Consider the following 14,942-nt stretch of genomic DNA (forward strand, 5'->3'; position numbering starts at 1 on the left):
GCCCCGTGTTACCACGGTTATTTTTTAACAAACGCCTTAAGCTTGGATTCTCCGCCAATGTTCTCGTGCAGTAGATGTGTTCTTTTCCACCATTATTTTTCAGGTGAGAAAAATGATGAACTCTCGATGAAAAAAAGACAGCCTATCAGGGCTCAACAGATGATTGTGTTCCTGTTAAGAAAAGTTTGATGGAAGGCAGAAGGCAGGCCCAAGGCTAGTATTTCTGCCTTTCACCTGTCTGCATCCGCAGTGAAGTCTTTAAACAATTAGTAGCTTGTTGAATAATAGCTTTGGAAAAGACAGAAAGACCACGCTATACGGAAAGTCTTATGCCCTTCCTCAGGAGCGATGCTGCCAGAATAAGGAAATACGGAACAGATTTATCCACATTCCTGATCTTACCCTCCCCCACTAGCTCCGTTCCTTGGTCATTAGGACCATCAGCCTGGTCGGTGGCCTTCCTACATTTCAGTCATAATAGTGACGATTAGATCAGAAAGATGAGTCACCAGAGCACCCTCAAGGAAACTGTCAGCTTTGCTGACACAAGAGGATCGCCTTCTAATCGACGACACACGCTATCCATCTTTCGGACTCAGTCAGCTCCCCTAATCCTGAACGGAATGCCGTGTACTTCCTCAGGCAACTGCTAATCAAGAGATTTATCTAAGGGGCACGGCCCAGCCACTCACTCCTGGCCCCCTTCTCCAGCCTGTATCCTATGTCGGGTCAGATGTGAAGAAAGCTTTTTGCTTGAATACCAAACTTTAAGCTCCCTGCAAAAATGCCTTCAGAGAAACACGACTTAACCACATGCCCTCAGATGCATTGATCTTTCTTTCCTTCTTTCATTTTAGAGGGTGATAAGAACACTTTTGGATCTTCAGTATAACTCCGACTCTTGTCTTCTCTCTTAACACCTACACCCTCTTCATTAATGGTGTGCGTCACGTGAACCCTTCTGAATCATTTTCTGGACTGTATCTTTTGTTGTAAGACACCTCCAAAACTTACCGCTAAGAGTGGGTACGTAATTAAAGTGATTTAAGTGAACGAAATCACTCCATCTGGTCTTTATCTGTTTTCCATCCAATTACAAAAAGCAATGGAGAAAGATAAACTAATTCTGAGAAGCAATTCAGAAACACAGAGGTCCTACTCACAGCAATCACTGTGAGGCTTCGAAAGCAGGTCTAACCCCATCCTCCCCTTTTCCCTGGAAACTAAGCACAGCGTGTGACAGTAGGGGCTTAGCTGGTCAGGAAGCACCTCCTCTCTGAGCTGGGAACAGGCATCCCTCATCACGGTTTTAGAGGTCTCTTCGCTGGGACAACACTTTAGAGAGAGGAAGACCATTGTCTGGGAGATCCCACAAATGTTTCACCACCTCGTTCTCTAGACCCACACCCCATGATTATTTCTCATCTCTTCAGTCCACCTCGGAGTGGCCACGGGGAAAGAAAATAGTAATTATTGGTCATGGCAGTCGATGCCAGACCGGAAAACCATCTTCTCTATGGGGACGAACGGGTAGAGGCCGGGGACAGCTCTAGGAGCTGGAATGGAGAGATGTGGGCTGTAGATTCCAGTGCACCATGGGTCAGCCAGGTTCATCTCCCTTCACTTCAGCCACAGCTCCTGGCAGGGGGCTTGGCCACACGGGGTTGTCCCGTCAGAGCCTGACCAGTGTTTGCCAACTGAGGAGAATGGACTGGATGAGGCCGAGGTCCCTCTAGCTTAACACACAAAGATGTTCATGTTGAACAGTGCTGGCCTGAGAATTTATACTTCACAATGAGGGTCGGCAAACTGGCCTGTAGGCCAAATCTGGCCTGCCACCTGTTTTTGGCATGGGCTGCAAGCTCAGAATGGTTTTACACTTTCAAATAATTGGGAAATACACACACACACACACACACACACACACACAGACACTGCGTGGCCCACAAAACCTAAAATCCTTACCTGCTGGCCCCTGGCAGAAGATGTTTGCCCACCCTGGTCTAGAGAAGGAATGGTGTTCCTTATGATGTCCAGGGTCCACACCGGGTGGACCTGCTGAAAATGGTGCTTCTATGACCAGGGAGAGCCAGCCACGGCTCCGTGAGGGAGCAGCACGCTGCTTCCCGTGGGGAGCTTACACATTCTCACACCACTTTGCTATTGGAAGACAGCACTTGTGAATGGCTGTCCCTGTCCCTTCAGGCCGAGTCAGCATGAAGAACCCCAGGAAAAAGGGGACAAAGCAAATGCTGGGGGCTGCCCTCCCCATAAGCTGAATAATGATGGAGAACTCAAAGGGATCCTTTGGGGCCAGTTGGGTTGGGATGCTGGCCAGAGGCCTTCTTGGGGAAAGCTGGGGTTTATCACACAGTTCTCCTTCCAAGTGTTGAAAAGCAGAGGGGTCTATACAGCAGACAGGGAAGGGATTAATTCTGCGTGGTTACGGGAAACAGCCCCCCCCCCCCCCACCTTCCCCGGCCACACACACACTACACTCTAGCCAAGCAGGCTGGGACAATTTCTCTTGGAAAGAGCCTAGTTCTTTAGCTGTTTTTCAGCAGAAGATCCATCTCATGGGCCCTTCCGTGGGCCCTCAGTGACAGAGACCGTCTCCAGGGGTGGGTACCTGAAGGGTGATGTTGAGGGGCTGAAAGTGACACTCCGTGTCATCCAGCTGAATGAAGTTGGACGCATCCACAGACTCGCCGTACACAAAGGAGGTTGGAGACATGATTCTGAAAGAGGAAAGCATTTAATCCGTCACCCTAAACCTCGGTCAAGCAATCCATGGTCACAGTTGTCCTGAGAACCCAAACCTCTGTCTCTATTTAATCTAGAACCTTGCTCCCTCCAGTGTCTTCACCAAACCCTTCCCTTCTGGAATTGTTACTTCTTTTTCCTATAAAAGGACACAGCCAGATTTATGTTTTCCTAAACAGAAGCTTCCAGGAATGTCTTGTTTTATATTAAATCAATAAACTACACATACAAATATGTACTGAGATTACATTTCTAAAAGGAAGACGATGACAATGGTAGCTTTGAGTTCAGCTGTTTGTTGTTGTTGTTTTTTTTTTTTTAACTGGATCACAAAATTATACATGTTCTGTTTTATCATTTGAAAAACATTTTGGGGATTGAGGAATAACAGGACAAGCTTTTAAGAAATAAATATAAATGAATTATGTATCTGGCGTCCTACACCCCACTCCGACAGATTCATTAAAACAACTTAAATGTCAGACTACCAAAACCACGAGAAATTAGGTATTAAAAGCCGAGTCTGTTCAATGATAGCATTTTTCTTCAGACTTCAAACAGTGGCTATTTAAGATGTGGTTAAGAATTCGAGCTCAGTTTGTAGCGATGCTTTCCACATTGCCCATGTGAACAAAATTGAGACGAAACCAAGCTCGGACTCACTTGAATTCCGAGACAAATCACGGATTCTAGATGACATTCTAGAAGCCACTCGCTTGCTCACACACGGTAATGTAAGATTTCTGGTACCAAACCTGAACGGACAGCTATTCATCTACTTCCAACGTACATGTATTATTTTAGAAATGTAGTGAGTTTCTGGAGTTACCAAATGGCAAGAACTGATTCCTTTAAACTAGCTTTGTTTTACGTTCCTGGAAAGGTCAGAGGTTGACTCGTGTGTGTGTGTGTGTGTGTGTGTGTGTGTGTGTGTAACTGATGGCTTCAGTGGGGGCTGTTAACGCCTCCACAATGAGGCCTCCTAGGGCCTGACAACAGGATCCAGTGTTTTCTCTTTCCTCCCCAAGGGCAGGGCTTGGTTCAGGCCATATTCTCACCGTGCCTCTGATGAGGCAAGTAAATAAACCGCACGTGGTTAAAAATAGAACAGAGGCAGATCTATGCTAACTTGCAAATATATTCCTCTGATGCCTCCTGTCTCAAAGACTTGACAAGAACGCCCAGAGGGCAAGCACTCCCAGAGGCTCGTTGCAGGCACCCAGCGGCATGTGAACTCTTGCAGAACGGCCCTTCTGCAATGCGTTAACACTTCCGCTTCTAGCCAAGGCCAGGACCCAGAAGCACTTGAGAAGTGAAAAATGAGAAACTCTGAACCTCTAGAAAGTTCAGCTTGCATCGGGGCAGGGGTTCAGTGGGTCCTCATTTGATCTACACTTAATTGTGCAAATCCTTTTTCCACTATCAAAGAGGTATGTGCTCTGTTTTCTGAAGCCAGAAACAGGAACTGAGTTCTCATTTTTCCAGGCCTGGGCTTTGGCTGAAAACCACCCCGGTTGCTTTGGGTCCCTGCAGTCTGCGGCCTGCAGCCCTGCCTTCCAATGCCAGCAACGCTGAGTGGCCGTGGACTTCCCCCGGGGCAGACGCCGTGCCCGTTGGATTTGTTCCCTACCCATTCCGGACCACCACAGATGTCGGGCAGAGCCACCGCAGGCTCTGCAGAAGGGGTTAACAGAAACATGCAAAGCCAGCGCTGACTGTGAAGCTGATCGGAAAGGTGGACCTTTCTGCAAGCCAGCCAGGGTCGTTGGGACACATCTGGCTGTAACCTCCGGCCCAGCAGCGTTCGGCTGAGATTTGAATCCCAGACATGATGACACTCTGGAGGGGTGGGTGCTGGGAAAACACGCACATTAAGGTGTACAGAACGCTCAAAGAAATTATGGGGCTTCACCTTGCCGTCCAACTTCTTGTGCTACCCAGCAGGTGGGTGGGTAGCTGGGAAAGAGGAGAAAACAAGCAGGGAGGAGGGCACGGGCCAGTAGCTCTAGCTTTTGCCCTGCATTTCAAAGCTGGGAAGAAGTGGGACCGGCAGGGCCCCGGACTCCCGGCTACTCATGCTAATACAAGCAAGGCCCGGTGTGCCACCGTGGGGTCCCCCTGCGTTTTGGCCGGCCTGGCTACTCACCCAGTGATGGACGTGTCCACCTCGTGCATCAGCGGCACCGTCAGCGTGAGGGTGTTGTCATGCAGGGACTCGGAGCGCTCCACGTTGCCACTGCGCGGGAGGGAGACGGGTGAGTGCCAGTCAGTGCTAGCTACCCGGCAGCAAGCTTGTTTGTTCCGAGTTAGACCTCAGTCCGTCACCCTCCAAGGGCTGACTGTGCACCTTACGTGTCCTCAGTTCTGTTTCCGGTCCCTGTACAGAGTCACGGTGGGCACTGTGTTGTCCCGGTCGCGATCCCCTTCCCAAGACGTGAGTACAGGAAGTGTGTCGGGGAGGTGACCCCCGGAGACACCAGTTGGGAGTGGAGGAGGGAGACGGGGAAGGGAAGGAAGACGAAGAAGGCACACAGGGCAGGCGGTCGGCTCTGTAGTGGGGTTGGTCTGGCTACGGGCATCTGGGAGGCAGCGTGGAACACACAGCTCGTCTTCCCAACTCAGTCTTCCCAGGGAGGTGGGTCTTTGTCCACGGACTCCTGAGACCCGCCACTCGGGGGACAGGGAGCATGCATTTCCTGGCACCTGCCCCACGCACCCAAGTGGGTGGGCTCTGGCCAGAGAAAGCCTCGGCAGAGGGGCAGGTGCGGGGAGCTGAAAGCTGGCCGGTGGGTGCAGGGGCAAGGGGAGTGCTGAACGCTTATGGCGGGACACCGCCAGCGCGTGCGACTTCTGTAAGTGCTTGTTCCGCGAGCGGCGGGCCGGCAAGGTGCGGGCACTGCCGCTGGGAAAGGGTCTGCTGGACTTGAGCAGCTGCTGCTCAGCTGGGGGCCTCACCCACCAGCCATGGAGCCGAGCAGCCGAGCCCGGGAGAGAGGCCCTGGCCAATCCTGTCATGAGAAAGATCACGGGGGCTCCCTCTGGAGACTTCTGGCTGCGGCATGTCCACATACAGGTGTCCCCTTTGGAGCGAGAAAGGGGAGTGTTGTTGAGGTCTTTCTGGAAAAGGGAGGGCAAGGAGGCTGATGCTGTTGGGTGGCCGCTTTGTGCCAGGCATATTGCACAGCATGATCTCACTGGGTCCTAAGAGGAACCCCGGAAGGGATTGCCCACCTCTGACAGGTAAGGAGCAGCTCAGACAGATTAGGGAGCTTGCCCAAAGGGACCCAGAGCAAACCAGGTCAGTCTGACTCCCAAACGAGGGCTTTTCCATCGTGATTCCTCCTCCAAATCTGATAGGAGATTTGGGAGGTTGTGGAGAGGGAGGAAGAAGAGGAGGAGAGAGAGAGAGAAGACGGAACTTGCTTTCACTATTTTGTTACATTTCCCAGATGATGGGTTCCACCACATGGCCTGAGTGTGGGACCCCGGCTGGAAGCCAAGCTCATTTTCCAGGGGTGGAATGCAGTAGCTCGGAGCCCTGCTGAGGTTTGGGCACGGCTCACTGGATCGCTCCCCACCACCCCCATTCCCTGAGGCAGGCAGAGTTCCTGCCTGCTCCCGGCCCTCCTTCCGCCCCCACTGCCTTCCTCTCCCACCAGCAAGTGCTAAAGGCAACAATACTTAAATAGCAGCCCACATCCCCTCTCCTTCTTTCTCCTATTGTTCTGAAACAATGGTGCTCTGTGACTCTGACCCCTGGCTCTTCATCCGTCTTCCGCATATGGGGTGACATCCATCACTCAGAGGGCAGCCAGTCTGCAGAAGCCGGATTGTCAGGTGCCCACCTGGCCTCTCCTTCCCCGGGGGGGGGGGGGGGGGGCAATAAAAGCCTTAGAATCACTGCTAGAGGCCCACCAGGCTGCAGAATGGATGGGACAGTCACGCCCTGGCCTGCCCCCTCCCCACACCCGGCATCCTGCCAGGTCTGAGTAATGGGTTCCTGAAAGAAGCCCCACCCCTTGCCCTACCAATTGTGCAGCCACCTGTGGCTGCTGGCCGCTCGGGCCCAAACGGTCTCATCTGTCATCGAGTGACTGCTCCAGACCGGCTGAAGTTGAAAAGTTGAGATACAGAGGCCAGACATCAAAAGGCTTCCGGTCACTCTGCAAGCTCGTGACTTGGGATGCTTTCCCAGGGTCTGCAGAGCCAGGCTGCTGAGAGAGCTCTGGAGGACTGTTTAGCCTCAACTTTACATCCTCCTAAATCCACAAGTAGGCAGGAGATCTTCAAAGGGTGGCGACGGGGAGGACTGAACGATTGATATTTTAACTGTGGCTTTCAAGATAAGGGGCTTTAGGGATCTTTCAGTCATAGCAGGGAGTCAAGAGCTGAGGCCGCCCTCTGGGGCAGTGAGACAAGTTTTCCCACCATCTGGCAAGAAACGAGTGCCGGCTGATATTCCGCTGCATGTTTAACATATAATACAGCTTCCTTAACGTTTGTGATTCAAAGGCTAGAAGATTCTATTTCAATTACGTAAGCTGCCACTACTACGTGTCCCCTGATGCGATGTAGCAGTATTAATGCACAAAAGGGGGTGTTCTTGATTTTAGTAAGTTATTAGCATGATTTCTTATGTGCCCAGCACTGCATTGAGACGTAGTACCCGCTTAATAGGTGTTTGCTGAGTGGAAATGTGCCCAGTCTAGAGGCAGGGACCCCGATAGTGGTTCTCAGCCTTGGCTGCTTCTTAGAATCACCTGATGAGACTATTTCAAGCTGCCGAAGCTCAGATGTCATGCAGACCAATAAACCGGAATTTCTGCAGGGTGGACCAGACGTAGGTAGCTTTGAAAGCCCCCTGGGGTGATTCCAATGGGCACAGCTGGAGTCTACGGACATGCGATTCTAACAGATAAGAGTTTTCACCCTGGTGCCCGGGGGCTCTCCTTCTCTGACCACTGATTAGCTCTGGGTGGGGTTGGAAGGCAGGTGGAGTTTCCTCTTTTTAACCAGGGAAGTCGCTTCCAATGTCATTTATTTCCTGCCCAGGAATATCGACTGTCCCAGGTGGAGAGGGACGGAGAGTGCACTCTGATGGGTCTGCCCGACCACAGGGTTTTCTGTGGATCCAAGACTCAGCAGGAGAATGAGAATTTCCAGGTTTGATCGGCCATTTGCCTCCTTTTATTAAATTCAACGATCTCGTGCTCTGTGGGCAAACTGTGGCACGCGTCACTTCCCGCTTCAAACACTTTCTGCCTTTGGGATGGAGGGCGGACTTCCTGAGCTACGTGGGCCTTCCGTGGCCCAGCCGGATCTCCTCCGTCAGTCATCTTCCCCAGCCTTCCCCAGAGATGGCTCACGAACCCCCCTCCGTTCCCTGCAATGCCCACCACCTGCATGGGTCTTAGGTTCTCCTGTGTGAGCTCTCGACGCCGTGCCTCTGCGTCTTCAGCCTGAAAACACACTCTTCTGGTAAATACCATCCCCCGGGGACGCCATTCTGGGTTCTAGCAATGGGAAGAGAGTCCATCTTCTCTATGCTTTGTATGCAGTTCTGTTAGGTCGCAGTCACGTTTTAGGTGGCCGGGAACCGTGTGATCCTCAAACAGTACGCATGGGAAATAACCAAGTCTCACACAAGCCCGAAGCTCGCAAGCCCCGCCAATGGTCATCGGCGTGGAAACGCTAGTAGCCCGTGGCGCGGTCCCCCCTTGCCAGGCTAGAAGGTTCTGCAGCATTTCCGGGCTTGCTGGGCTGGCTGTGAACAATCACGGCTGTTGGTATTGACGTCTACTTTTTACATGCGCTTAGTGTGTGTTCACCACGTCCGACTAGTGCTGAACCGAAGGCCAGAGAGTCATTGCCTCTGGAGCGGATGTCGGACACGAAAACGCGAGGGAAAAAGAGCCAAATAAGCACTGTGACATGCGGCGCTCTTCGTTTTAGGAGAGAGAACATTCTCCGAAATGTTAGTGATAATGCTTTAAAAAAAAAAAAAAAAGAAAGAAAGAAAAGAAAGAAAATACAGAAAGGGGCACTGAAGCCAAAAGAGGCGACCGTGGTTGTGGACGGAGGGGCTCTGAAAATGCATGCTTCCGGCAGCCAGTCGTTCCCAAGGGAAAGGGAATCTGAATGCTGCGAGCTTCAAATAACACGGAGACTGAGGAAGGCCTCAAAGGAAAACAAAAGCGAAGGGCAGTGGGAGATACAATCAGGGCTTCTTTGTGTCTGCATCTCACCGGAGGTGCCTGCTGGTCTGTGCTTGTTGGGGACCGACCTGAGCTTCCCAAACCAGCGGCTAGAGATGGAGATGGGATACCTGAGGGCAAAGCCATTCGTGAGGGGCCCGGCATGGACTGCAGAGAACGGAAAGACTCAGGGCTTGGGAAGGATCTCAGTCCGAGACTCTGGGGAATTGGTGCGTCTGTGAAAATTCAACAATCCCTGGGGGTGGGGGGGGGTGGGGGGGAGGTGATAGTGTGTTCGCTCCGATGCATGGTTTGGCTGGGGTATAAAAGATGCCAAGATTCAGAGGAAAGCACCAGACCAGGATTTCCTACGGTCGGGGGCAAAAAATCCAAGCTGAAACGTCAAGGATGTACTAGCAGAGAAAGGAGGATTTCTGGAGAAACAGCTTTTAGAGAGAAGTGCTCGTGAGGGCAGGGTGTCTGCCCTTTCAGGCCTCAGGGCACCTTGATCAGCACAGGGTGCTGTGGGGTGGGGGGGTGGGGTGCATCCCCAGAGAATGTAGGGGAAGGCGTCTGGCTTTCCCTCTCCTGGCCCAGTGAAGAGAGAGGGGCATGAAGAATCCAGAGACCAGCAGGGCTGAGGCTACTGAGTAAGGACTCTGTGTGAGAGCCCGTGTGGGGTCCCCTTTGGTCCCGTCCCTGAGGGTAGCCTCAGCTGAACGGGTCTCTAGCTGTGGACAGGCTGAGGTTGGAGGATATGAGGAGGGAGAGCAGCTGAGAGCCCGCAGCAGGGGGCTGGCTGTGCAAAGGCAAGAGTTAGCTTGCGAACACCCCTGCGGCCGGGGGAGTGCAGACACCAGCACCTGTTAAGGGACGGGCACTTTTCCTGCTTCACACACACCTCCCACAAGCCCTGCTGCGAGCCTGGGGGGCCCGGGAACTCTCCCAGGGAAAGAGGGGGCAGGAGCAGCATCCCTGGAGGAAAGCAAGACCATTCCCGAGAGAGACAGAGACAGAGACAGAGACAGAGACGGAGAGACAGAGAGGGAGGCAGGTAGGTTTCCCTTCTGCCGCCTGCCCACCCTGAGGGGCGAGAGCCTTCACTTTAAATCAAATTTTGATTATTTCAAGGGACACCTTAATCACAGGTTTGTGAATCTGCTGTGAGGCTTGAAGTGACTGAGACCTCAGAATGCACAGGACTGTCCTGGACCCCCTCCTAGGACAGCCAAAGAACCAACCCCCCCGAGTGGGCTTAAAGAGAGTACAGGACAAAAAGAAGATGCTTTAGGACTGCCGGCGAATGTGTCCCGCTTGCTGGATGAATCCCGCTGTCTCCTGGTCTCTGACTGATGTTACGTAGTCATTTGCTCATTATCTGTCCCCCTGCTACCAGCCCACTGGTTCCCCAGGAGGAGGGGCTGTGCCAGTGTCTTAAGCAGCACACTGGCTTGTGGGAAGTGCTCGGACATTTGCAGACTGAAGGGGCGAAGCGTGCCTGCCCTCGCTCGTTCCTGTCTCCTCCCCTGTAGGAAGCTGCGTGTCTGCCTCCAACTCCAGACTGGAGCCTTCTTGAGATGCAAGACTCCCCCTTGCATGGGATGCAAGACTCCCCCTCACCCATCCAGGATCCCTCTCAGCCCCAGTTCGGTCCTTGGCCCATGACAGCCACTTGGCGATCGTGCACGGGGGGTGGGCAGATGGTCCCAAGCGTGACTCTTGCTGTATCTGGGGGCCGGAGACGTGGCTGAGCCGGTGCCTGTTATCCTGTGCGGCACGTCGCCCCTGAGCTGGCCCCAACGGGGCTCATTTGAAGAGTCTAGGACATGTCTTTCTCTAGGATTGTCATTCTCATCTCCTGAGGGCATTCTCCTCATAGGAAGGCTTGGGTTAGTTTCACGAAGCTGAGCTTGCTGTCTCCCTCTCTCTGCACCCCAGATCCTGCGGATTTTCAGGTCTGAACCCTGTGCCAATAACCTTGTGACTCCACAGAGCATCTTTCCCTGGTTGACTTTCAGTCCTTGCCCGCTCACTCGGTGTCTGGCCTTCCGACTTCCTGGCCTCTATTAATCATGCAGGTTCTTCGTTTTGTTTTCTCACCTTTTTCAGTGGTCCTTGCCTGACCTTGGCCTTCAGGGCGTTTGGTTCAGATCGCCAGACCACCTCCAGGATGGACTTAGGACTCGTGGCATGAAAGTTTGTTTGGAGGTTAAGGCAACTATAGATAAGACATGATAACTGAACGCAATGCGTGATCCTTGACCGGACTGTGGACCAGTGAAAAGTGACTGAAGAGTCACTGGGACGACTGGGACAACTGGAACACAGACTGCAGATAACAGCATTGTATCGGCAAATTTCCTGAATTTGCTAACTCTATGTGGTTATTTAAGAGAATGGCTTCCTTTAAGAAGGACGTGCCCCCTGAGGTACTTACGGGAGGGAGGCATGACTTCTGCAACTTACTTCCAGATGATTAAGAAAAAACACACACACACACACAGAGAATGAGAAAGCAAATGGAGCAAAGTGTGGCCGCCGGGTGATACCGGGCAAAGGCTATGTGGGAGTTCTTGAATTACACTTGGCAACATTTCCGGTGAGTTTAAAAAATCATTTCCAGAAAAAGAAAATTCAATAGCCTTGGGTGTCCACCCTACAGCTCAATTGAAGCTTTTTTTTTTTTTTCCCTATTCACCCACCTAAATACCTCTCCGTCCATCCCAGCTGTCAGCCGACCGCTACCCCGATGGCGCTTCAAGGTGCGTGTGGGTCCTGGCTCGTGGAGGCAGCTGACAACCCCCAAGGCCCTTGGGGCTCGAGGATACATTGCAGAGAGAGGGGCGGGAGCACCGTGCGGGGGGCAGGAGCTGCCCTGCATCGTCCCCCCGCCCTCACTGTCGGCCCACAGGTTTTCCAGGACAAGCTCTCTCTTGCGGAGTAGGTCTCGGGGCCTGTGACCACGGGCTCGGCCAGGCCCTCTGACTGCAGGGCCCTCTCCCCACGTCAGGGAATGCAACGGTGTGCTCGTGAGAAACAGCTGACTCCGTCCGACAACCCACGGGGGAAGTTTGTGAACGAATCCGCCACGTGAGCTTGGCTGAGAATCCTCACCTCTCCCGGTCTGTCTCTCCTTGGCTGTAAAAATCATCAGCTCCGACTGGATGATCCCCAGACACTCCGAGCTCCGTCTGGCCCGGTAGCCGCATAAGCAGAGCTAGACAAGCACCACCCCTGAGAGATGTGGTTCCACCCCGCGGCCTGGGGCTTCACTGCTGAACTGTTTCTTCCTCCTCAGCGTCCTGAGCCTCATCAAAGCATGACCTGGCCGTGTCCTCTCCCATGTGCACAACTCTGTTATCTTTGAAAAAAAAAACATGAAATCCCCCTTACCTCTGAGCGGTAACGATGAAGCTAAGAACTTCCTCTTCCCCAGACACGTGGCTGGTGTCAAAGATCACGCTGAATTCATACTAGGGGGAAAAGAAAGTGACACCTGGCGTTAGCAGGCATTCTGAACTTAACCGCTACGGTCTTCTGCAGTTTATGACCTCTGGAAGCCCACTTGCATGACAAGCTTTATTTTTCACGTGTATCTTTCTGGTTGCCAGGCCAGAGATACAGCTTTAGCAGTAAAGCCAAGCCCGGAGGGCGCTCTGGTGAGAGGCACGCTGTCCTTTTCAGCAACTGGGGTTCCCTAGGAAGTGATAGGCTTGTCCTTTAACCCAGGCACCTTTCTAAATACCACTCACACACCACCTTCCTAAAGTCTGCAACATCTGCATATCGTATCACCTGTGTCATTTACTTTGTACTTTCCCTGCCTTACTTTTTGTTTAAAGACTTTAAGTTTATTTATTTTGAGAGAGAGAGAGTAGAGGGGGGGGGGGGGGACAGAGAGAGACAGAGAGAGAGACCCAAGCAGGCTCCGTGTTGTTAGCAAGGAGCCCGATGCAGGGGTTGATCTCATGACCTGAGCTGAAATCGAGAGTCGGAGGCTTAACCGACTGAGCCACCTAGGGGTCCCTAAAGACAGGAAAATTTCTATTCCCGATCACAGATGGGAACCAGGGTCCCTTACCATTAAGAGAAGACTGTCATAAAAATAAATGAAAACAAAGCATTCTGTTGCCTGCTGAAGGCCCTGAGCCGGAAGGTCCACTCTATTTTGGTGAGAGGGAGATTAGCAAGTGACAGGGAGGTGTGAAACACATGCCAGCACTATCAGAGACCTTCTTCTGCATACGATGAGGGAGAAAGGGTGTTGAACAGGTAATGCCTGTCTCACTGAGAGTCAATTGAGTGCAGTGTCCCTGTTCTGCCTCAAATAATCTCGGGACCTACAATCGTCTCAGGTACTCCCAGGGGTGAGCATCCTGTGACTGGGGGCAGACCGCCCTGAACAAATGGTTTTCACCAGGTACATACTGGGCATTTGTGGGAATGTGGGAGGGGCCTCTGGGTAAGGGTTATAAAACCAGGCTCTGCCACAAACTATGTGATCTCAGCCAAGACATTCAACCTCTTTGCATTTCAACAAAAAGAGGTTGGACAAAGCGATTTTTTTTAATGTTTATTTTTGAGAGGGAGGGAGGGAGGGAGGGAGGGAAAGACAGAGTGCAAGCAGGGGAGGGGCAGGGCGGTGGGGGGAGACACAGAATCTGAAGCAGGCCCCAGGCTCTGAGCTGTCAGCACAGAGCCCAAGGCGGGGCTCGAACTCATGGACCGCGAGATCATGACCCGAGCCAAAGTCGGATGTTTAACCAACTGAGCCACCCAGGTGCCCCTGGACAAAATGGTTCTTAAATTCCACCAAGCTCTGAGAGTCTCTGATTATTTCATATGTAAATATTTGGGTTCCTTTATGACTAATGCCAGGCACTGGTCTAACTTTGCAACACTGGACTCAACTGCCCTGAATGCTACCTGAAAGTAACGGACGTTGGCCCATCAAATACAATGTATACTGGACATCCCTCTCTGGACGGAAATTTCTGCTGCAGCAGGGGTTGTTAGTTTCCAGGGAGGGTGGGGCATGGAGACGGGATGGGAAGCAGAGCTGGAGGACACAAAAGAAGGGAAAGTCAAGGGTCTTGTCCCAGCACAGGGTCAGAACTGGCAGGAGATCGGAATTGAACACACTAAAGACCCAGGTGAGGTCAGAAGCCAAAACCAGAGACGGGGGGCCTGGGAGAACGGAAGGCCGGAGACTGGGCGGGCTGGTCATGACCGACGGAAACGCGTGGCCTACAAAGCAAGCTGACGGTGCTATCACGAGGCTCTGCAGGTGGTCTGCAGCCTGATGAGCCACAGGGTCTCAGGCACAGGGGAGGGCAAGGCGGGCACGGAGAGAGGCAGTTCCTGTCCCCGCTGTGTCATTTCTTGGGCCTTCTCCAGGGACTCACCCCTAGACCTCCTGTCTCCAGGTTTAGGGTCGCTATGGTTTCAGCCTCTGTACGTGGGAGGAAGGTAGCAGCATTACCAAGCTGGGAAAAAATCCAACTTTCCAACGTTCATACTTCTGTTGGTTCCCAGGACTATTTTGAGAGTTAATGAATTTTGACAAAATTCAATGCTTCCGAATTCAACGTGGCTTTGTTTTCGCTATATTCATTTTTATGACTACATACCCTCTCTTTATGGTAAGCGATCCTGGATCCGTACATGGAAGGGATAAAATTTTCCTCTTAACGTAATCTTTAAACTAAAATTAGCCAGACACACCTTAGGTTTGATTTGGGATACAGGCTGGATTTTACAATGAAATGGCAACTGCTACTGTTTTTCAATTAAGTCTATTTTCTGTTGCTGAAAAGATTTCAATTAAATTTGTGTGTGGAGGTGCCATGTATGTTTCCACGGGGCAATCACGTCCAGGGTTCAGGGTGGGATGTGGCCAGGGTCCTGCTGGCTATTTGTAACTCGTTTTTTCTTTTCTTTTTTTAATGTTTATTTATTTCTGAGACAGAGAGAGACAGAGCATGA

The 14,942-nt window shown here is 52.0% G+C and overlaps 1 protein-coding gene across 1 annotated transcript in view; it reads right to left on the bottom strand.

The window, feature by feature from the left end:
• ITGA9 (integrin subunit alpha 9) overlaps positions 1–14,942 on the bottom strand; it is a 345,274-nt gene that overhangs the window by 66,263 nt on the left and 264,069 nt on the right. Inside the window, 3 exon segments of the mRNA XM_045436561.1 lie at positions 2,630–2,738; positions 4,910–4,999; positions 12,351–12,430. Coding sequence (XP_045292517.1) covers positions 2,630–2,738; positions 4,910–4,999; positions 12,351–12,430 — 279 coding nt within the window.

The sequence above is a fragment of the Leopardus geoffroyi genome, chromosome C2 (assembly GCF_018350155.1).
Source record: "Leopardus geoffroyi isolate Oge1 chromosome C2, O.geoffroyi_Oge1_pat1.0, whole genome shotgun sequence".
Lineage (NCBI taxonomy): Eukaryota > Metazoa > Chordata > Mammalia > Carnivora > Felidae > Leopardus > Leopardus geoffroyi.